At 34.7% G+C, this 25,027-nt stretch overlaps 1 protein-coding gene across 1 annotated transcript in view; it reads left to right on the top strand.

Moving 5' to 3' along the window:
* Positions 1–23,856, top strand: part of LOC127477015 (heparan sulfate glucosamine 3-O-sulfotransferase 1-like) — a 46,217-nt gene extending 22,361 nt beyond the window's left edge. Inside the window, exon 2 of the mRNA XM_051800673.1 lies at positions 20,632–23,856. Coding sequence (XP_051656633.1) covers positions 20,750–21,679 — 930 coding nt within the window. The 5' untranslated portion in view covers positions 20,632–20,749 and the 3' untranslated portion in view covers positions 21,680–23,856. The remainder of the gene's footprint in view (positions 1–20,631) is intronic.
* Positions 23,857–25,027: the final 1,171 nt, after the last annotated feature.

The following is a 25,027-nucleotide window of genomic DNA, read 5'->3' as shown; positions in this document are numbered from 1 at the left end:
GGCTTGACCATAGAATCCTCATTTGTGAAGGTGTTAATTTCTTTATCATTAGATCCTTGGTCTTCAACAAACCTAGACCCACTGGGAATACTTTGCATTATAAGTTTGTATTAAACCACAATCTGCCCATGGGGGATGTGTGTGTATATTTATATATATGTGTATGAAAACGTATGTCCCGTATCAAAAGTAAGTGAAAATAAGATAAATTTATTTAGCATACACTGCACTGTAATGGAAAATTCAGTGCATTTGTACTGTGATTAATTGTGAAGTCCTCTGCAGCTTACTAATTTAAGAGCACTGGTGATCAGTTATGCGGAATTATTCTTTTTATAAAATTGAAAACCAACATACATATTGTATGCCTAGTCACAGGATGAAAGAGCTAGAATAATATGCTTATTCAGACTGTTCTTCCGTGAAGTTCAAAATGTACATTTGTAGCCTCTCACTGTTGTGTTGTAGCCTTGCCCTGTTCATGGAGTGAGTGATACAGTCACCTCCAGGACTTTTCAAAACTATAGATGGCAACAGATGGCAGCAACAGTGTTTATGCCTATGCAGCTTTGCCTGCAATTTATTATCAACTTCCCAAACTCAAAAACTGAAAACCCAAGGGAGGTGTTAATTAAACTGAAGTTTAAAAAGTATACTGTTATGTAACTTGGGAAAGCTGGTAGATTAGGAGGAGAAAACACAAAGTGTTACTCCTGAGGTCGTCTGGTCTAAAAATGGAAAATTAGATCTCCATCAGACAAAACAAGTACTTGACTGTTCTCCCAGAGCCCAGATAAGTGTCCTAACAGGGGACCTTCAAATACCTCTTAATGACATACCACTTTCATTAAACATTTAAATGTTTCAGTTGTGGATTTCTGCACAAGGAACATCAGTTAGAAAACTTTGGAATGAACATGGCTTTGCAATAGTGACCTCCAGTACGTATGTAGGTACAATTAATATAACTTAGTTGGTATGAGAAACACAACATGGCTTCTTTATTGCAAGCTATTCTAAGCTTGCTAGAATTAACTGAAATTAAACCTCTCATGAAAGTGAAGCAGTAGTTTCACTGCTAGAACAGAATTGAGGTATCTTAAGTCTTGAACTATGCCTTATGGTAGTCATCTTTCAAGCATAGGAACAATTTGCATCTGTGCATATACATGTCAGTGTTTGTTGCTGAATTGAAGACATATGTTATCTTGGGTTTAATTACTGAGTTCTGATTTTTTTAAAGTCAATATTATTTGATATTATTATTTAATATATATGTTATTAAAATACCTGTCTGACATTAAACATTAGCTCTTGAGAATGTTCTTTAAATACTGTACAATAATAGGTTGAAAATATTTAGGTTTTTGCAACTGACCCATTTTTAGAAATTTTTGCAGCATTTGCAGATTCAGAATACAAACAGCTACCCTGTTTATAGAGCACTCATTAAAAATGAAGTAGCAATGTAGTATAGAATAGTTAAGAGGTCAATGAAAGTCCCTGTAGCCTGGGACTAACGTATTGTCTTTAATTCTTTTACTATATACAATTTCCCCTCAGTAGGATTAAAACCTGGTAACATGTAGGCAACATAAGCTGTTAGTTACCTCAAATCTGCACGCATGGTTAACTTTATTCTGAGTAGACATACTAAAATAAGTGCTGACAATGTAAGCACATAAGCAAATATCCACGTTCAAAGAAGCCAATATGAGAAAATATTTTCTGTTGTCTTGAAAAATATTTAACAGGCATTTTTAAAATACTTATTAATTTTATATGCCTCTGTTCTTAGCTGTTTGGTGTACTTATTATCAGGTGATGTGCGCTCTTTTTAATATTGGCTGTATTTGTAGAAGTCTTGCATTTGTGAAATCTTGTATATTAAAGGTTTTCTATTTCGAAGAGATGAATTAAAATATACTGGAAGTTTCTGAAAATATTGTCCTAAGGTTCCATTAGGGAACTTTAAGACTCCATAGATATGGAGTTGTTGAAACATTGTTGTGTGTCTGAATCTAATTTTTACAAGAAAATTACTAGTTTGAGCCTTTTTGTTATGGTTTGTTCTTTTTGTTCTGGTTGCTCATTTATTACGGTTAATCAAGTATTTAAGAATGTGTGAGCAATTCCAATTAATTTTGAAAGGAAGCTATTAACATGAGCCTTAAGTTTTACACTTGCTGAAGTGAAGTTCGGGTACAATGATCTAGTTAAAATACCACAGGACTTGATGTGAAGATGCATCAACTGAAGGAGTTGTTGCTGAAATCACAGCATGATATGGAAATAAATAGATATATATTGTCTGGTTGTCTTTCTTAGGTACTAAACCCTTTGATAACAAAATCATATAAGCAAAGACTTCTAGACTGAAGTATGGCTTTTTTACCTCCAGCAATTCTGACGTGTGCCTAAATTCAAGAACATGACTAAGAGCTTTGTTGGATATCTCTTTTCAGTCGTGTCTTGAATAGAGAGAAAAAGTGAAAAAATAGTACTAGAAGTTAGCTGAGATATTGACAACTGATCTTCAAGAAATAATTGCTCAGTTCAGAGAGGTTGCATAGTCTTAATCAAATAATGAAATGTCAAGTGTAAAGACATTACGGGTTTATTAGCATTATTAACCCAGCCTTATGAATTGTTCCAAAGCTATCAAATTCAGTGCAAATAATTTCCAGTGGCAGGTGGAGTTTGTGTTGTATACTTATTGTAGAGGATGTTTACTGCAGAAACCTCAGCAAATCTTAGCAAGTGAATTGAAGCTTTCATCTAGACCACTTCCACAGGAGTGTATTGGCATCTTGAACTGTCTGGTTGTTTTTGGTTTTGGACTTCAGTACCAAATTAAGATACTCTAGAATGCAAAAAGGTTCCATTAAGTTATTCTCATTCATTTGAACCTATCTTAAAAAGCTATTTGTTAAGGACATAAGACTAGCATTGTTTTAAATGCATTAGGAACACAAAGCCTGTCTTTACACAGCAAAATTTGCAACTGATAGTAAATTATTCAGACTAAGAGAAGTGAAAGCCAACTGCAAGGAAGCACCTCAGTGATACTGAGTGATAAAGTGACAAGTTAAATTCACTGTTAATAAATGCAAAACAGTTCTCAAAGGGTAAAAAAAAAAAAGTCCTTTCATGCACAAGAATGGACTTCAAACTGGCTATCTGTTCAAGAACTTCACTGTGAGATTATGTATTCGCAGAGTATTCAGTGAGCTATGAAAATAGTAGCAGTAAAAAAAAGGAGCAAATTTAATATTAGACATTTTTAGAAAGAAATAGAATCAATTATAGAACGTCATGCTTACAAGCAGTCACAGTGCTGCACCTGCATCTTGAACAGGTAAAGAGAAGAATGAGCAGGATGAGTAAAAGATAATTAAATAAATCTTTCAAACACGGGACAAGTAGGACTAGAAGTTTTCAGTCTGGGAGGAATAAAGTTGAAGGAGGCCATGACAAGTTATTAACTCATGAGTGGTGAGTAAATGTATTACAAGTGATTTTTTTTATTGACTCTTCTACTGCAAGGACTTTGGGCATTAGATGAAACTAGTAGGTGGTATGTTTAAAAAATCCGAAATATTTTTTCATATTTCATGTAATTATGCTATGGAACTCCTTACCACAAACTGAATTTACATTTATTTGAAAAGTAAGACTGGTTACTGATCCAGTAAGGACTATAAAGCTACTAATTTAGAGAGTCACTGAAGCTCAGATTCACTGGATGCTGGGAAAGTATGCTTAGAAAAATCGCTGTGTGTTTATCTTGGTTTTTTACACTCCCTTATGTGTCCATGATGGGCCACTGCTAGAGAGGGGGTACAAGACAAGTAAATGCTTGGTTCAACCAACCTTTTTTAGATGAAGCTTAGCAAATGTTTCAGTTAAAAATTCTGCCAAGACACAAAAATGCTTCAATTCACATGTAGCTTCAGAGATGGAGGGCTGTCTTTGTTTCTTTTTTGTTTGTTTTTATTTTACTTAATCTGAAGTTAACATCTCAATTGAGATGAATGGCATAGGATTTCTAGATGCTTGTTGTTATTGTTACATGAAAGTATGTTCCTTTCATGGCTAATTATATTTCAATTTACTCGCTGCATATATATCCATATCTCTTTTTCTGCATTTAATCATATATCAACTATTGTCATCTATTTGCTTCCTGTACTTTCTTTTTAATACATCTTGAATGAGAGTAGGGCTGAAGAGTTCAGTGTTTATTGGCAGAAAGCTACACTGGACTACACAATTTTTAAGCATGAGAAAAACAATAGGTGGTATCTTTTATTAATTACCTGGATTATGGAGGAGACAAGGGTGACTCTAAGTGAGGAGACTTCAAGCATACTGGAGAACAGCATTGGGTGTCAAGATGTTGTTGCTATGTTTGAGAAATTTGTATAAAATAGGCTACAGTTTAATAGGAACAAGTATAAGTAGAAAAAAAAGAGAAATGTTTGACTGTATAAATTCCAGGTGTGTAGTTGTTGACTAGCTAAGAGAGCTGCACAGAAGAATGTGATTTGCTGGCCTAGAAACTGCCCCAGAATTAATGCCATCTAAGCAAAAAAGCAGGAAGAATATAAGGATTATTTACGTGGACCATAGTTTGGAAGCCAAGTCGGGTGCTTGTTGTTCTCTGTGTTAGTGAGGTCTGATCTGAGGAAAGAGGCCTGGAATTCAGTCTTGTGATGTGGATATAAAGCAACAGAAAGAGGCTACAGATCAGTGAGAATGGTCAGAATCTAGATGACTTGCAAGCTGAAATTAAAAGAAATGTGACTGTTATCACATACCCCCTTAATTTTAATCACTCAATCATGTTATTTTTTGCCCTGGCATCTACAAAATGTAGAAGCATCTGAGTTCCTAACTTTGTTAGCTTGCTCAAGTTTTTAAATTTGCAGCCTTTTCTCCTTTGACATGTGACTCTGGTCTGGCATGCTGCTGTCCTTTTACTTGTCTTCTGTAAATCATTCAACCTTACTTATACTTTCGGTATCAATGTCGGACTGTATGGTCTAATTGTATAATTCCTGGTCTTTAGTAAATCAGTGAAAGACAGAAGTTATGCTTGGAGCAATGACAGTCATTTAGTCAGAAATGGAGATTTTTCTCTGCCCCTTTTTCCACAGAACTCAATAAACCCATCCAAACTTATTAAAAATTATTTAGACTTTATATGAAATTTCTTTGGTAAAATTCTCTTGTAAGTTGCTGCATTTTTTTTATATGATCCAGCCCCTAGTTATTATGATACTAGAAATGTAGATTTTTCAAAACGAATTCTGTTTCCTCTTGAGCTCTTGTAAAATCTATTCTTTTAATAGATTGTTTATATAATAGATTGTTTATATAAGAAAGTAAATACTGTATTTTGAAATACAACTGAAAACTTCCTTTTTCTTTGCTGGCTATTCTTGCTTTCTTTTTATTTGTGTTACATAGATCTACAGTCACATTTAGTGGCAACGACACTCCTAGATTAATTGTGCATTGTTCAGAGCATATAACTTTGTCAGTTTTAATTTTATTGCCTTTTTGTTTCGCTGAAGCATACTTTGTGAACTTGTGGGGAGATGAGCAAGGGTTATCCTAGTTCATTTATCTAATGTAGCAAAGTACAGACTCTGCATTTTGACTATCGCCTTATATTAACAAATTATTTATGCTTGCAATCTTCTGTTGACAGCCACCTCCGAACTGCCTTTCTTTTGAGAGAGATTGACCAGAATGAAACACACTGTTCCTAGTCACTCTGAACCATTAGTCTACCAAAATACGTTAAAACTGTACTGTCATTTTCTCTTGCTGCTTTTGCATACTAATAGTGTGCTTGCCTCTGTCTGCTGCTGTGCATCACACTGAGGTTTCCAGTGAGATTTTTGAGTGCTTCACAAAGAATCCTAAGGGTAAGGCTTTCCAGAAAGTCTGAGGGATCTAGGTGTCCATCTCTGATTTGAAATTCAAATTTCAAATTAATCAGTAACTGAAGGTCCTTGGACTTCTTTGAAACTCTCACCCTGTATCTTTTTCTGAAGAGATGCATGGGGCATCATGGTCCTGAATTAACTGGATGCTGAGGATTTCCTGTGCATTCCTACACTTTGTTTTCTGAGCTGGTTTCTTAATCCCCATTGCATCTTTGCTTTTTACCCAGACACTAATAGTGCAGCACTTTGTCAGACAGTCAAGTAAACAATGTAAACCTGGTTTTCATCCCATGCTATTTAGCTTGCATGGTCTATGGAATTTAAAAGCCACGTAAAAATTTTGCTCAGCAAAATAGGATATGTATTTGTTTTTATGGGAGAGGGGGTATAATCTAAATAAATTTAATTTTATTTAATTCATTTACTTTTAGCATATAATGGCTAACTTTCATTTTCTTATTTTTTTCAATGTAATTTCTCTAAATTTTTATCAGTGACCATAAGTTTATTTTTTAGTATTGTTCATAGCTTTAAAATTGTTATCTTTCAACATGAGGACTGATTTTGTATGTTAGTTTGTCATCTCTGTGATTTAAAATCCCTCCAGAACACCTGGATATATTTCTAAACGTGCATAGTAATTCAACATTTCCTTCATTGTTGAGATGTATCAATGCAACTCAGCATTTCAATCCATTTCATGGTTTCCTTCAATTTTCTATCACCTGGACATTCGAGGTGTTTGTAATATCACTTCAAGGTGAGAAACACAATTTGGAAGAGCACAAGGTGATGAAGAGAGGGGAATGTTCCAGGACTTTCATAACTTTGCTACTAAGTCAATAATTCTATGAATGATTTCTGTGGGACTAAAATTAGATCAGCATAAATGCTTCTGAAAAATTTCACCCTCAAGTCTTGTCTTCAAGGGGAAATTACTGTGAGAAAGCTGAGGTGTAAATTTTAGAACACATTAACTGCTGAGCATTAAATCCACATATGAGGAGATTGCTCTACTTGGAGACCATGAAATCAACTGTAAATTCAAACTCCATCTCAGTTTGTTATGACATCACTCTCCAAGGTATGTTTGATCCAGGCCCCACAAAAAAATGTGGAAGTTGAACTCCAATTCTTTCAATTTTCACTTCAATCCACTACAGTGCCATCCTTATCACTTTTGCCTTTCTTTGTACCTGTACTATGGTAGAATCTAAGTTTTCTTAAGGTTTGATATGTTCTAACAATTCCAAGTTCTTCTACACTTGCACATTTGATCCTGAACATGTTTCCAGTGTATGCATTTATCTGTTTGCAATACACTTTTATAATCTACATTTATCAGCATCAGCTTCATTGCTCATGAACCCAACTAATTTAAATTCTTAAATTGGACTGCATTATTCTCTATTACTATCAGTTCTTTATTTTTCTGTGTGCTATATGTGTGTGTGTATTTGCACAAGTGTTGTACCTAACTCTGGTCACTAAAATTATTAATAACATGGGTTTGCCTACAGATGCTAATTTTTTGCTTTTCATAACTTCCATTGCTTTTTCCACTCCTTCTCTCTTTAACTACTAGCTTTGTGGTGCTTGTAGTGGAAGTCGGTTACATGTTATAATTTTAAGTACTTTACATTCAATTTCTCTTGCATACTTGGATATTCATTCACAGCAGATCCATGATGTTTTATGAAACAGGTTGGACTTGATTTATTTCTCCTAGTACTTTTATATTTGACTGAAATTTTGTGTCTGAAACATTTCCAGACTGTCAATGACAGTTATATTGCTTATATTTTTTTAAATGTCAGGGGAAATAGGTTCATTTTAATTTATTTTTTTTGACATGCTATGCTCTAATTTCTCTAATTTTTGCAAGCTCCATAGTACAGGAACCGAGACTCTTTCACATTCAATACTTGAACTCCTTATTTCTCACACACTGGCACTTCAGTATTGTTTGATGGTAACATCTTTATTCTGATCTCAAAAATTTGCCCTTAACTGTTTATTATCTATAAACTCAAAGTGACTTTTTCTTTTTATTATAATTCTTTTTAAGGTATTAGTAGGTGTGATAACTTTTCAAGTACATCCATGTCAGACTTTTCTCCCTGGACAAAAAGAGTTCTAGAAATTTAACCTACTCTTAATATTAATGTTCTTTTTGCATATTTAAATTGACAGATGCCATAAGGAAAAAGTGAGACATGAGTATGAAAACATTTTAGCTAAGAAATGTCAAACTACAAATCTAAGATGAAAATTCAGCATTAAAAACATAAAATAATATATACAACTTATAGTTTCTAGAAGAAATACTTTCTTCCTTTGAGAGGAAAAGCTATTACCATTGCTTTAAAACAGAGCTGGCATCAATAACCAGTAGCTTACACTGCTTACTTGCATTACCTTTTTTAGTATGCTGTAAACAGAAATAACTATTCCATATTTTATAGTTAAAAATTAAATTTGAAATCCAGATTTATTTTCCCCTGTGAGAACATATTTAAGCAAAGAGGAGTAAGAGGACTGAACACTCATAATCAGAATGCAAAAAAAAATCTTTTATTGCCACAAAATAAAACATGGTGTTGCTTTAAATAGAAGTATACATTTTTCACAAGCTGAGCTCAGGGAAAATAGGATTACAACGATGCTTTTGCAAAGCACTATAGCTATCAATGGCCAAACAGTAAGGTATTAAAAGCTGAGAGCAGGAGGATGGATAGGTTGTATAAGTAATTTGGAGATTCCAGCAGAGATCCTCTTTCCCTAACTAAATTTCACATTAATCTTTCCAAACTACTTTGTATTTGCGAGGATTTTTGAAATATTGAAATTCTCATTAAATGGTACCAGGTTTGGACACATTAGCAGCTGCAAAGAGGGAGGATGCAAATGTCTGACAGAGAATTGTTACACATACCAGCATATGTAACATATTTCTTCCATCTTGCTGAGCTGGAAAACCGTTATATCAGTGCCTGAAAAAAGACAACCTTCAGTGGAGATCTCGGCCATCCTAAAATACAAAAAAAAGCCTCAGATGCTCAACATCTTTAAAGATTACTTCACCATTCATGTAGGGAATTAAGATTCTCTAGTCTTACATTCAGTGCTATCCAACTCCATCTTCCTTTTACTAAAGGAGTAAACTCCTGTTCACTGTGAATAGTAGCAGCAGAATATCTTTCTGATTTCATATGCTTTTAGGCAGTCTGATTTGAAACTGTTGGTTTGGTGCTTTGCTTTCTGTTTTTTTCTATGAATCACACTGGACTTGCAAATTAACTGGTATTCAGATGCTGACATTTGTTCTTCTAAAGGTTTAAAGTAAATGCTAAGATGCTGATGAAGGATGCTGCAGAAAACCTGCTGAAAATACTTCTGTTAACACACTGTAAAAACTCAGAATGCATTGAAAACAGGAGAAAAATGTAATCAGAAGTAAAATCTACAGTGAGATAATTACTTTCTTTAAAATTGCACCATCAATAGGGACTGCTAAGTGTGTTTATGAGGCAAGAGAAACAAGGATCAGGATGCACGAAATGTGTATTTTATGTTTAAAACCATCACATACAAACACCTACATCTTTGCTTTATATAACAGTGCTTTTCTGGTAATGGAGAACAGGTAAAAAACAAATGAGGACTGATCATAAACTTTTCTTTTTTAAATTCCCTGAGAAAAAATAGAATGGACTAGGACAGCATGGAATGTTGTGGGTCATAAGTTATATAGTAAGAAAAAAAATTATCTTTGGCTAGAAAATGGCAATGAGAGATCACAAAATTGATTACCTCCTCCTATAGAAAAAGTAAACTTCTTTTGCCAGTCTGAACCTTTTGAGCTTTGGGGGATTTTTTCTCTTTTATTTGGGAAAGAAGGAGACAGAGGGAGAATGCAAGGTAGTGGAGGTACCTTTCTCCTCTATGCTATGTTTAAAGTATTGGTCCTTGGGGAAATGTCCCATTGTTGTGACACTGTAAGACCAGTTTGCTGTCATACTATGTCTGTTTGAGTAGCTGAAATCAGGGGATTTAGAATCAATTAAAATGCTTGTGCTGTGCAGCCTACCCACTCTTAGGAGAATGACTTTGAACATTCTAACACTTTATTGCTCTAATAATATGCAGTTAATTATGAGAATATATCAGAGTCCTTCTTTACCTCTGCCTCTTTCTCCTCTGCTGTAGGAGTTTCTAGCACCTTATCAAATACCTGAATACTGGTAAGACCATTCAGACCTAAGGAGAAAAATATTAAAAGGTCATTATAAGATATCTAAGTGCAATACATGTTTTTCAAATTGATACTACAATTTAAAGTAAAAAAAAATACTAGGTATAAATATTATTTACTTTTATTTATAGACTGCAAACACAATATTTGAATCTGGGAGGTAATCTTACCATGCTCTTATTTAGTCTCTGACCACATCTATTGTGGCTTTTTCTAGTCAGTTTCTAATGTGACAAATCCTCACCATTTGTCACAAATTCCACATATTTGAAGTCTTAAAGTCCTGATCCTGAATGTATGTGATGGCTCCTAAATCTGATTTTACCTTAAAGACTTCAGTGAATATTGACAGAGCTTAAAGGTGCCAAAGAATTGCTGTAGGCACTCTCAGCCATCAAAGAATCTTTCTGAGAAGTTGTAACTGATTTGAGGTGAAGCAGCATTAAAGAAAAAGTGTGGAAGGCTTGTTTGGGCGCAACATAGCACTGAGCTATGGGGTAGAAGTGATGCTCTATGGCGGGTACCATGTTCTGCTTGAATTAACTGTGCCGTTTGATGCAGTGGTTTAACAACAGAAAGGGTTTTTGTGGGGAGACCTTAAGCTTGTAGATGCAGAGGTTGTTTTTTGCATAGGGAAGTTGTCATGATAACTGCCTGGACTGGGGGAAAGAGGAGAGGAAGTTTCTTTGTTTTCCACTGAAGTGTAAGGTTTTGACATATGTATGTATATCCTTGGTTGGACTACTGACATGCCTACAGGTTCAGGTTGTATATCAAAGTTTGAAAAACTGGGACTGCACAGAAGTTTTCTAACTAAATAGGGCAAAGAACAGTCAGTTAGGACCCTACTAAAACTCAGAAGTCTTGGAGAAAAATATAAGGCGTGTTTGGTATTAGCTAACTGTTCTCAGACTCTTTGGAATGGTGAGTATTCTTTTACTGCATTTTAACATGCTACTTTGGCAGTGGGAACAGTTTTGGTAAGGAGCAAAGATCTGATTTTTGCTTTTCCATAATAGCCAGAAAATAATCTGCCTTTTACTTACTCCATATTTTCAGCCTGTCATCTTTGACTCTGTTTTGGCCTGAGGAGGCGGGCAAAAGACACATCAGTTTTGCACACCAGGTTGTTTTACATTTTACACTCCAGTTATTAGGCATTTTCAAATGTTTCCTCATTTGCTTTCATTCCTGTGTCTCTACAGCGATCTGCTGGGTTGAACATGCATGTAGTTTGACAATGGATATCTGTTGAAGGTATTAAATGAGTTTCTATTCAAGAAGAACATTATCTATTTGTTTCTTTTCTAATGTTTGTCTGTTCTATATTACAGTATATTTCCCTTCTTTGTTAGCAAGGATTTGTTTACCAGTGTAAGACAGAGTTTTTCTTTTTTTACTACTATCATTATTAATCAGTGTTAAGAATTGCTAGGCAGCTGCTTTCTGTGGGCTCTGACCTGAAGTCGTGTGTATTTGTTTACTTTGAGGAAAGATAGAGAAAGATGAGGCCCTTTTTGTATAAGTTTTGATTCTTTGATGCCCAAAGTCTCTCAGCATATCTAAACTCTGAGTGGATTGAGTGGATTGAGTACATTTCTTAGTTTTGCAAATCCTATTATTTTATCAAACATTCATACTTACTCACACCTTTTTTCTCTGGTCTGTATCTTGATCTTCCTCTTATCAGGGCCTATGCCAGTACCCAAAATGTCAAAATTGAATTTTCAGTGTTAAGTCAATTGTCTAGATGACACATGATTTCACTTTCTTTATATTCACTCACATCCTCTGTTCTCTACACACTCATTGAAAAAAAATTGCTCCTGAGCTGTTATTTTTTTCTTGAATTTTATTCAGTCATCCTTTACAAGGCCAAAACCTTTCAACTCTGATGGGCCTTTCAGCTGCTTTGTTTTATTGCAGGTGAATTCTCAGCTCACTTTACACCTGTGCTTTACAGTATATTCCTGAGCCAAGAAGTTGGCTCCTTCTCTTAGTGTTTGAATTTGACATTAGAAGGTCTTTAATCTGCTGATTGTTGGATAGCAGGACTTATAACCAAGGGTAGGATCAGTTTATTTCATGCCTTGTATGATGGGGATATACAGCAGTTATATAGGACCCAGTGCAGCAATTCTTATCAGTCAGCATCATATAACTACTTCCCAGAGACTAATGCCAGAGCCTCAGAAAAGTTATTCAAAAAGATATAAACAGAGGGTAAGATACTGACCTTGGCTCATGAGACTTGTCTGAAGTGCCTGGCTGATGGACAGCATTCCGAGCGGGGACAAAGGAGCCTCCTTGCCCACAAGACTTTGGCTGCATCTCTCCCTGGCCATTTCCTCACATGTCACTCCTGGCTGTTTTAGGCAGCTCCCTGTGCAGCTGCCACTGTCTGATGAGCTCTGCCTGGAGTGCTCTCACCCTGCACTGAGGCAGTGTTAAAAACCTAAGGTATAACATTGACAAGTTCTGCTCGGAAAAATTCTCCTATGAGATAATGTTATCCCTTTTTGCAGTCCTCAAAGTTGTAATGCTTTAGAATCCCCACCAGTTCAGATTAGCAGGGCTTTATGGGGTTTGTGGTTTTTTTTGGTTGGTTAGTTGGTTTTGGTAGGGTTGGTAGGATTCTTTGTGGTTTTGGTTAGTTGTTTGTTTTTTTTAATGTCAGGAACCTGTGCTCTTTACAAGAGCATAGCAGGTCCTAGGGTCACTTACTTGACATGGATTTCCTGTAGGAATTTGCTGTTCTGTACCACAGAGAGTTAACCTGTCTTCATTCCTATCAAATGCTTCTTTTGCCATCTCTGACCCTCTGAGGAATCTTTTCCTTTGAAAGACATGTCTCTCATAAATCCTCTGCATCAAATTCTAATTTTAATTCCTAAACATCAGTGAGTATTAAGGCGTTCTTTGTGACAACGAGTGTGGGAAAATTAATAGTGTTCAGTGAATTATACCAGAGGTAGAGAGGCTGAAGTTTAACCTTATTACTGTACTGTAGAAGTATTAAAAAAAGCTGGTTACCAGCCGCACATCGTTACATCTTGTACCTTTACAGTTACTGCTTATTTGGCTGAAGATCTGACATGGCATCTTTGTTACTTCAATTTATATTAATCCAGATGTGTAATTAACAATTAGAGGTGTAAATTTAATTCAAAAAAATGGTAGTGCTGTTCCATTTGAAATATGCCAGTGTGATAGAGTGATTAGACAAATAAAATTGGCCTTCTCATCTGTGCTAATACGACCACTATCTATGCTTTACATCTTAATAAGAACTGAATTTTTTTGTGTCTATTTAGAGGTATGCTTAGAATGTACCTGACTTTATGGACTAAACATATTAAAGACCTTTACGAAATTGTAATTCAGTAACTTTTATGTGGATGGTTTGAATATGATGCTTTCCAAAGATACCATAAAATATAAGTGTGTAGTCTACACTGGACAAGGTTTGTTTACCTCAGATATTTATTTGTGTGTTTATACGATATATATTATCATATATAAGGTAATATGACTGCTATATATTTGCAGTCATATTATCATCAGGCAATTTTCTATCTTGAGTTATCAGAAAAGGGAATTAGGAAATGTAATGTTAGCCTTAGGGAAACAAACTTTTTTCAAAACTGCTATCTGCTACTATCACCTGCCAATGATTCAATGTGTTTATAGTTTATGCTAACCTTTTTTAGCTTTCCTTTTTATCCATTATAGTCTATGTTGCTGGTAGAAGCCTGCAGCAAATTGCTGTTACTTTGCAGCTCCTATCTTTGTTCACCAAATAGTTATTTTCTTTTTTATTCCTTTTTTTATTCCTGTAAGGTAGTAACTGTAGACTGTTATAAAACTGCAATGTCGTTAGAAAAGGTTCACGCAAATAAATTCACTGCTGATATTAGGACTTTAAAATGTTAATGTCTTTGTCTTTCTATGAGATAACATATAGTTTTGTATTGATGCTTAAAGAAATGCCTTTAAACTCTTTCATTACCTGAAGAGGAGTTATGACAGCAAGACAGCATTTCAGGACAGTCTGTGGGATCATTTCCTTGAGGAATTCTTAGTACATGTCCCTATTAAAAACATGTCCATAATTTGAGTAAAATGAAAGTGAACAAAATTCTTAAGTGCACACAAGACTCTTAATGTTCTTTATCAGCAATATGAACTGCTGCAATATTGGTTTAACTCTGGATCTGTGGTCCTTTTTGTACTTTGTCCTCTACTCCTTGTATAACCAAAGTCCAGTGGAGCTCACCTTGTAGCTCTGTTACAAAACACCGATGTTGTATTTTGCTGCCTCTAAACCTTTCTTGCTTTCTCCAATTGCAGCAGACATTTTCCATGATTACAGGTGGGAAGTTCTTCATGTCCAGCCCATGTATATTGATGGGAACTGACTTATCTCTCCTAACTGATTTTGATAAAGCCCACTAATGACATATTGAGAATTTTATTCAGTTATTACTCTTAATGGCAACAGAATATAGAGTAAATGTAGCAGAAAAGTTTCATGCCCTATCTAAAGTGTTATCATTTGCTGGAATAACTGTCCTTTCACACACAGTCTTTAGTTTCATGGAATAGTTAATTTGGGATTCTCCTGAATCAGACTGCACTTCTAGGACACAGCTCTAAACATATTCAATTGCACCTATTTCTGATTTATCTCACCCTAACACAAATCTAAAGTAATTGCACTGCTTGTAATAAAATTAAGGCTTACCCACAATTGTTTCTTCATAGGAAGCCTTTCCAAAATTTTAAATATTTTTCACACTCAGAAATGTTCTCTTATTGTCTCCTTGATTCTAAGCATATCTGAGCTGTGTGGATAGAAGTAGCTGAACTGCTTCCTTTCACTTAATATTGAAGAGGATACGTTTTTGTTCAACCATTGGACATATGCCAAGTATTTTTAAATGTCCATTATTTCACAAATGATACTGTAAATCAGAATTAAGGTATTATGAAGAGGCTGTTCGATGATAGTATTACTTCTAATATTTAATGCTTAGAATTAATAGAATTAGTCATTGCTTTATTGGATTTGAATAAATTGATACTGGATTGTATTAAGCAATATATCCTACACACCCTGGATATTTCATTTGCCTTTTTTTAAAAAATGGGTAAGCTGTACTGAGTGCAGATTTGCATTTATTATGCCATGTAACTAGCTCTAGTTTTACCACAGGAAAATCATCAGCCCAATTTCAGGTATTTGAAACCTTTTAGAATTTGATTAATGTTGTTGTTCTTCAGAATTACTTATTACATAAATCCAGTCTGTATATGGATACTTTACACTGGTCTAACTGTCATCACAGTATGATTGTCTTTCAAAAGGATTTCTGAAACAGTTCACCTGACATAATCTTTGGTTGTGAATAGTTAGACTTCTATAGCTTTTCTATATTGTCAGCATTAGAGATGTTCTTAATTATAGAGATATAATTGAGCTGTTACAAATTTGTGTGCAAGTAAACTTTAACATGTTTGAATTGTGTTCTTCTCAGTGACTGATCTCTGTGTTGGGATGAGTTGATATCCAATAGAAATCAATAGGATAAGCAGTACATTTTTTTCAATCCAAATACATTTTTAAAAATCTAGACAAAAATTGGTTCTTTGTTATACTTCCTCTGACCAGCTCCCCCTGTTGTAGTTTTCAGTCATCAACAGTAGTATTGCTGCACAAATACCTTGAAACAACAAAATTCTGAGTTTGCATTTGGTTCCAATTTTTTAGGGGGAGCAAATGGTAAGAAATTGCTGTATTTCACAAAATACTTGAATGTTATGCTGAAACATTGAGGAATCTCTTTGCTTTTCAGTTCAGCATGTAATCCAGGTATCAGAAGAGGTGTGAGAGGATGTCATGTAATGGCAGAGTTGGAATTGGAAGGAGAATTGGAAGCCCTGGGGTTTTTATTCTTGGCTGGACTATAAACCTGTTATATGACCTTGAGCAGAGCACATTAACCCCGACTTTCCAAAGCATTTGCACTCCTGAACTGGATCCATATGTTGGTCAGTTGTAATTTCCTGTGAGGTGAGAATGGTGCCTTAATAGGGTGCAGACAGATCATTAACACAGAGTGCTGCAAAGTTCTCCACTGAAAAGCGTTACAGGCAGTGGGAAGTATTATTAGGAACTAATAATATTATAAATTAGTCATTATAATATAGTTAGGTTTACCCTATGATGCTGCACTTTACCCTGAAGAAAGATAAGTCATAAGCTGCTTAGAAGTTTTTTTATAGAGTAGAGTGCAGCATTTAAGGGCCTTCAGAACACTTCTGCAATATTAAAATGATTTTTCAGCCTGCATAGTAGCTTCTTCAGTCTAGTCTAAGGTTTTAAAAAAATAAAACAAACAGAAACCCAAGGTATTATTTACTTAATTAGTCCTTTCTGCAGCATGAATTTATTTCTGAACTTCATTTCTGCTTAATAAGTATCATATCTGTTGATGATCCTCATGTTACTAAGCAACACCAACATCACCAAATAATAGGAGAAAAACACGTAATAAGGCACTATCATTCTGATCATGTGTCATGGGGTTAATTTCCTAAGAAACGTCTTCTCAGATTCAAAGAGTGTGCAGTGCAGCACTGTAAAATATATTGTTTTCATTATAAAAAGCAGTTCATATCTCCTAAAAATGTGCATTTAATTGCATAAAGGCATAAAAGCAACGTAAAAATTATTCAAATAACATTCCAATTATATATGATAAATCATCTTTAAAACCTTTACAGTTATGTAGCAATTATAACTTAACCACAGGATCTAACATCTTAGAGCTTGGTTGAAATCAATCAAATATCTTAAACTGAAGCTAGAATGTTGTTCTGATAGAATTGCTCCCAAAGGCAATTTTTATCTGTTTAGGCACCAATTTTACAGCACATTCTGAATTTGATTATTTGTGGTAGAATTTCCTGGGTAAGGTTTTGTTCTAGCAATGACTCTAAGAAATTTGTAAAACAACTAATTAATTACAAACTGGTTGAACTACCATAACTGTTTTAAAAAATGCTACTAATACTTTGATCCATAGAAAATGCACAATCTCTTCTGCTACTTGCTTTCTGAGCGTGTTTTATAGAGAAACATTGATTTTGGATGCTAAATTAAAACAGACTCTCATTCACATCACGTGTGAACCTGATAATATTTTGGAAGACCAGTCTTTCCTCAGTAATAAGTATGAATTTCTCATTCAATCTCTTTGGGTTTCAGTATTTGCACCTGATTCCCAGGTGCATGAAACCAGAAAACACTAAGGTAATTAGGGATAAAATAATATTAGTGTATTTATTTTAAATAAAATAAAAAAGTGAATTTGAGCATTTTTTCTTCTATCACCAGATCTAGGAAGAACACATCTCTGTCTATACCACTGCAGAGTCCCCAGTTTCAAAGACTTTTGTTTCTTTTTTTAATCTGGCTTCAGGTTATTTCAGAGAAAATCCTACTTTTTTCTCTTCCATTCTGCTTTTTTTATTTAAACTATTTACCTTTAGTTAATAGGTAGTCTCAAGAATACTTATTATCAAAAACTCTAAAAAAATGGTTTTTTCTGTTTAAATAAAGTTGCCTAAAATACCTGTCAAGAATCAGTTCATGAAATTGTTTCAAGATAGAATAGTTCTGGAATTTAAATCAGATAATGAACTGTATGTCTCCACCTTGGTATTTGCAAGTCATTCCTTGCTTGGTAGACTTTCAGGCTAGCATTACCTTAGTTCAAAACATTATATACAGGTGTACATGCATTTGTAATGTATAATGTGCTGTATTAGCACAAACGAGGTAAATTGAAAAAAATGGTAAGGTGATTACAAAAACATTTTCTCAGTCTTCCTGAAATAATTTTAATTTAAAACCAACACTGAGTGGAATGTAAATTGACACTGGGATTTCAGAACAGGTTAAAAGAAAGATTAACTGCTCCCTTGCCCCTCACTCCAAAATCCCACTCTAGTGGCATCACCGTTCTGGAAAGCAGCTGTGCTGCCATATGTTGCTACTTCAGAGACCATCTTATGTATAGCTCTACTATTACTCAGGCTGAACTGTTCAAAAATTTGGCTTGAAATTATTAAAGCAGAGTCACTTGTTTGAAGGCCAGCATTCCAGGAGTCATCCGGGGGGTGATGCGTCATATTTCAGGCTGTACATTCTATGCAGCTTTTCAAAACCAACCCTAGCTCCAATTATAGCAGAATGTATTTTAATTCCTCACAGCACCAAATAGCGTGTTTGCTATTGCCCAAATTTGTCATCCAAAAGAATAGTAAGTACAAATGGTTTTGGTATAAACATACCTGTTCTTCCTTCCTCTAATTGCTAGAAATGCTTACATTCTCTGCTCTTGAGAACTTCAAATAGAACTTCCATGTGCAGTTCTTAGTAAAAAAACTTGTGACCTTTAAAATGAAACTTCCATTCCAGTTGGTAAAGGAGAACAGTATTTTCTGCAGTCTGGCATTACAAAGCCAATTTGTTCTTGGACTTTTCCAGTATTTAGTAATTGTATGTTTACACACTTTTGCTAGTTGAAACTGTGCTCTTTTTGAAGAAGCAGTTGCCCTTTAGGTCTTGCTTGGACACAACAGGGAATCCTCTCCACAGATTTCCTCACTAAAGGTAATAGTTTATTTTTTAAATGACAATTTTAGGGTTAATATTTGCTATCTGTCTGTGAGTTTAGCACTCATTGAGGCTAACAAGAGTCATTCCCTAGATACCCAAGAAGCTGGAGTAGGTTTTAATAAGATTTAGAAAATAGATTTAATGATTCTGCTGCATTGCCTAGACTGTTATTATCAAAAATTTAAAATCTTTAAGTCTGTAAAGTAAGCCTTAAAGTAAACAATTTTTAAATAGAAGTATTGAATGTTTCTCAGGGCCATGACAAATGGGAATTGGCTGTGTTTTCTAAGGTTGTTTCTAAGAGACAGACTACTGTGACCAATATATTCAGAAAAAGAAAGATTTAACTGACAGTGAAACTGAAGAAGGAGCTGAAGTTGTAGCAGTTCTGAGACTACTTTAAAATATGAACAATAATTCAAACATATTTCAAAAATGGTTATTGTTTTTTAAATTACTGCTGCTTCATTGTATAAGAAGGCTTGTTTCCACACTCTACATTGATAAACAAAACAAGTTAAGAATGTAATCTAACCTACAAGTCTTAAAATCCTGTAATTGCTCAGAAATGGAATGAAGCTGAAGAATCCTTTCAATAAGCATTTGTCCTGTAAGATTTTCAGACATAGAAACTGGCAATCCAAGAACAGTGGTTCCAGTGCAAGTGTTGCATTGATCTGAATTTTTTATTCTTGTTGTGATGGCAGATCTGTAAGCAATCTGTTTCAAATAATATATACAGGCTACCCAAAAGATTTCAAATGTCAGCAAATGAGGTTACAGAGACATTTTCTTTCACTTATATTTGCATGGGCACATACCTGCAAGCCTAAAATTTTTACAAATTTTGGAGATATTTAACATTCACCACTTCTTAAAATGATCATATGTTACGTGGATTAAGTAAAAGAAGTTACTCAACTTCAAACAGACTTGATTCCCTTCAGACATTTTTAAGTGCCCAGAAAGCATCCAATTGACTCTTATATGGACAGAGTTTTGGAGTAACTGCAGAATATTACCTGATATTTGCCAAGATTTCCCCAACACTTAACATGACTATGCATCACAACACTTGGATAGTTGAAAAGAAGGCACTGTTTTATTTATTTTTTTCCAAGGTTGATCCAACTCAGTCACTTTATTCTTGCTTTTCTGCTCTAAAGGGCTCAGGTTTCAAAATTTTGCCTATACCTGGGTTTTGTTTTCTGTGTCTAAGGAAACAGAACTTTTTTCATATGATTCATATCTCACTAGAACCCAAATGGTTGCACAACCATCCAGGTCTGTTAGTTAGATTAGGATATACTAATCTAGCAGGCAATTTGAGGAAAGGCATTGACCTTCAAGCATACTTTGGAATTATTTTTAATATCATAGTGGGTATGGTATTTATAAAAAGAGAAGTATGTGTATATATGGAAGGTAATCAGGAAAATCAAAGCAAGCAACTAATGGTCAGGAATTTAAAATCAGATAAACAATTCTAATCTGCTTAGAGGAAATCAAAGCTGTTGAATGGTTAGTATCCATCATTGGTCACCCATGGGTAAGGGGAAAAAAGAACACATGGGGTTCTTCTTGTCCTCCTGAAATGAAATCAGGGAAAGGAAATAACTTCACTATAAATTTTCAGTTGGGATCACAAATCAGATTCATGAATTGAATTGTGAGTTGAATTTCCAGCTGATGATGGGTTTGGAAATACTGACTTGTCTTTTTTTTTTTTGTAGATGCTTCAGAAACTTGCTGTGTGCTTACCACGGGTTCTGCCAACCATCTCGAGAGGGGACTTACCTATTCTTTCATTAGTAAGCATAACATTATCTTGAAATAATTATTCCTCTCCACATGGCCTTCCTACTAGTGTCAGCTTATCTTCTGCTGACTCATGCTCGGGGTGCTCCTGTTGAGAATGGGGCACTGTTGGAAACACTGAAGTCACAAGTAGGATTATTCAGCAATAAAAGTGAACACTATTCAGCACAGGTGAGACCTCCTGGCACGAGCCGACAAATACCTCAGACAATCATCATAGGAGTTCGTAAAGGAGGGACAAGGGCTTTGCTGGAAATGTTGGATATTCATCCTAATATTGTGGTAGCAGCTACAGAAGTCCACTTCTTTGACTGGGATGAAAATTATGTGAAAGGAATAGACTGGTATAGAAATCTGATGCCATTTTCTTATGGAAATCAAATAACAATTGAGAAAACACCAGGCTATTTTACATCACCACAGGCTCCAGGAAGAATTCATGACATGAATAGTTCCATTAAACTGCTGCTCATTCTAAGAGATCCCACTGAGAGAGTTATATCTGACTATACCCAAGTATATTACAACAGAGTAGAAAGCCACAAGCCTGTTCAGCTTTTTGAAGATATTGTTATTAAGAATGGAGTGCTTAATACCAAATACAAAGCTATTCAGAGAAGTCTATATGATGTTCATATGGAAAAGTGGCTTAAGCATTTCAGTTTGGATCAGATTCATATAGTGGATGGCAATACTTTAATCAAGGACCCTCTTCCTGAATTACAAAAAGTTGAAAGATTTCTAAATCTTCCTTCCCGAATTATGTCTTCTAATTTTTATTTTAACCAAACCAAGGGATTCTACTGCATTAGAAGTGATGGGAGGGAGAGATGTTTACACGAATCCAAAGGACGTCCCCATCCTCTTGTTAACAGCACTGTTTTAGAGCAATTGTATTCTTACTTCAGAGAGCACAATGCAAAATTTTACAGAATGGTTAATCATTCCTTTGACTGGCATTAATACATTTGGAGCTGATGTTCCTTAAAAAGGGACTGAAGCAAACTCTTTCAAACATATCTTTATAAACTGTAAAGACCCGTATTATGAAAATTAACATACTGGTTATATGCTTCATTGGAATAACACATCTGTTAATTCATTGAAATGGAACTCTTTATGTTGGGAAAAATAAGTTTTATGTATTTGTATGATTACTGTGAGTCATATTCTGATCTTTCTCTCATCATGCAAATACATTAACTTCAGCAAACTTAGGACGGATGTGTATTTCTACAAGATTTGTGCTGTTTTGGAAAAATGCTTCTAACTGTAAAAGATGTAAATATTTGAAATGGTATTATTCTAACTGTTCTGTATTTTTCGTTGTTAAAATTTTTTTATATCCCACACAATGATAGTGGTGTTGATTTCTAGAATTTTCATAAAATAAGCTAAAATTGTATGTTAAAACAGGGGCATAAATAGTGGCTCCAATAAATCATTCATCCTCTTTAATATGCTGAAATACTTAATCAATAAATAATAAAAGGAATCTCCTTCACCTGTAATTTTGAATAGGTGAACTAGAAGCTACCTGTCTGTATATCATTAATATTAAACTACTAAACCACACTCTTACTATCCTGGGTTTGCAAAAAAATCTCCACAGTAAGAGCATGAACGGTTCAAAGAAGATTAAAGTGAGAGTTCTGAATGTAAAGAAATTAAAATATTCCAGGCAGCCTCAATTTACAGTGATACTTTATACACCAAAAAAAAAAAAAGGCATGAAAATTATTAGTATCAACAGCTGTGCAAATATTTCATTATATCAGTTTTGTCACTTTGCTCTTGAATGGAAAGGTTCTTAGTACTACCATATTAATTATGTTTGCATTCTGTGACTAGTTATTCTATTGCTCTCCTGGCATTAGTTTATATATCTCTATTGGCACATTGATTCTTGTTAAAAAAAATTAATTATTTGTTTGCCCCCTGAAGCATGGAGTAGTTTTCATTTTGCCATTTCTAATGCAGATCATGGAATACTCTCAAAATAACACCTTGTTGAGTTATATATCTCAGACAATGTTCAATACGCTCAGTATGACATACTCAGATTATATATAAGAACCACATCTGTCTATAGCCCTGCATTAGGATTCTATTTTCAATTTATTTTTTTTTTACAGTATTGTGCTGGTCTTTTCTACTTTTTCTTGTAAACATTTTATTATCAATACCAAAGAAAAAAATCAACTTGAAATGTTACATTTGCTGCCAGATAGACCTACAGATGCAGATGTGCTTGTTTGCCATTGTACCTTGCAATCCAGACCCCCCGGTGCACCCCCTGGTATAAGCAGCACTCAGCAGGTGCCAGCCTCTCAAGCCCTGAGAGCACTGGGGAGCTGCAGTGGTGTGGGCCCACCCAGCATTGCAGCATCAAACCCCACCCAGCCCTGGGGAGGGTCCTGCTGCTCTGTCCCATCTGTCACTGCTTCCTAGCATGGGGTTCAGTCTTCCACTTCACAGGCTGAAAGTTATGTATTGCAGTGCTAATTTTTGGGCTTCTAATACTTTATGACTGGGCTACTTAGATATTAGGCAGGTAGTAGTATTCCACTGAAGCTGGACAGAATCAGAATCAACTCAGAGTATGTGGAAACAGCCTTCATCAATATTTCCTCAATAAATGTAAAATGTTAAAAATTATATAATAAATCTTATTATTTATCTGTTCCACTACTTGTATATGTATACATGAGAGAAAATTATTTTCATTAGCATATAATTAATCTTTGAAATTACCTGTCTGGAGTATAATTGTTTACTACATCTTTGATTTCTACAGAGGCCCAAATTGTTTTTTTATTTCTGCCACTTTTTCTGAGATTGTGGCTTCTTAATCATTAATATTGATCAGATGTGGGCACTAAGAAGTACAATGTCAATGGAACTCTGTGGAAATATGAATATATTTGTTTCAAATTAGCCAAAGAATGCGTTGTTTATGCTGGTCTTCTACCATCTCTACAAGGACATTGGATAGGTAAACTGTAATAATTACAGTTGTACAGGTTAACATCTCCTTTGTCATTTGTCAAGTAAAAAGTTACACCATAAAAATTCGGAACTCTGAATTAACAGTGTGATTCTATATCAGAACAACTCTGTATTTTATGGGCATGGCACTTTTGTCTGATAACAGAAGTCCCAAATTCAGATTCGCAGTATTTTTTAACATAGCCTGTTCTTTCTGACCAGTGTAATCTCAGTGATAAACAAAACCCCTTCCAGTCCACTAATTTCAGATTTACATTATTGAAGATAGCAACATAAGCGCAATTTGTATTGGATACAAACATATTACTTTGTTTCTCATACATTCCAAAACTCTCTTCCTTCTCTCTCTCTTTTTTTTTTTTTCTTGCAAGAAGCAAATTTGAAAGCAATGTATACTTTAGCAAAGGTTTCAGGTAGATGCTAGTAATTGAAGAATTCACATATCTATATGCCACATTCAATTTCATAGGCTTCCAAGAAAAAGGAAGGGAAAAAAATTCTAATGTCTTTCTATATTTATGCCTGCAGGCATCAAGTCTTTCTCTTTCTTCTCTGAGTTTACAGCTAATCTTTAAATGAGCTGAATGCAGGAACACCAGTTGGCAGGAGCTTTATGCATCTTTGAAAATGCAGGTCCCTTTCTGGAATTTACTTTTAAAGGAGAGCTGAGCTGTATGGATTAGTGATGCATATATCTACTTGATTTGTTATCACCCTTCATTCCTGCTCAGCACTTTTGGGAAGGACAGAGTTGATGGAATGAATTCAATGATCATTTTAGAGTTTACTAAGTTGATGGAATGGATTCAGTGATCATTTTAAGTTTGCTAATATCTTGAGAAGTATATTATGTATAGTATAATCTGGGTGAAGGGTTAGTTGGTTTGGTTTGGTTTCACATAAATCAAGATTCTCATCGTAACTTTAGCTTCAGTAAATGGTCTAATAACTTCTGCATAACAGAATTCAATAAATATAATAGACTGTAATTTTATATTGCAGACTGTTTCAATCAATTTCTCATTTTGTGGTCTGAAAAATATGCTTTCATGCAGTTCTGGCCTTCTCCATTCTTACTGTCTTCAAGCAAACCCTCCTTGTGTCATGGTCAGGACAGGAATTAGATCAACTTAATAGACAATCCACTGAGCCATACTTAAATAATACTGAAATAAAAGTACTCAGTTTTTGGCACGTGGAATTCAGAACTAGTCAAATTTTGGAAAGACCTGTAGGCTTACAATCAGTTTAAAGCTGTTATTAACAAGTCAGTTCCCAATTTAAGAAATTACAAATATCTCA

The sequence above is a fragment of the Manacus candei genome, unplaced genomic scaffold (genome assembly GCF_025592945.1).
Source record: "Manacus candei isolate 608988 ecotype Guabito, Panama unplaced genomic scaffold, ASM2559294v1 h1tg000050l, whole genome shotgun sequence".
NCBI lineage: Eukaryota > Metazoa > Chordata > Aves > Passeriformes > Pipridae > Manacus > Manacus candei.
The sequence above is the reverse complement of the archived record's forward strand: the minus strand, read 5'-3'. Positions and strand labels throughout refer to the sequence as shown.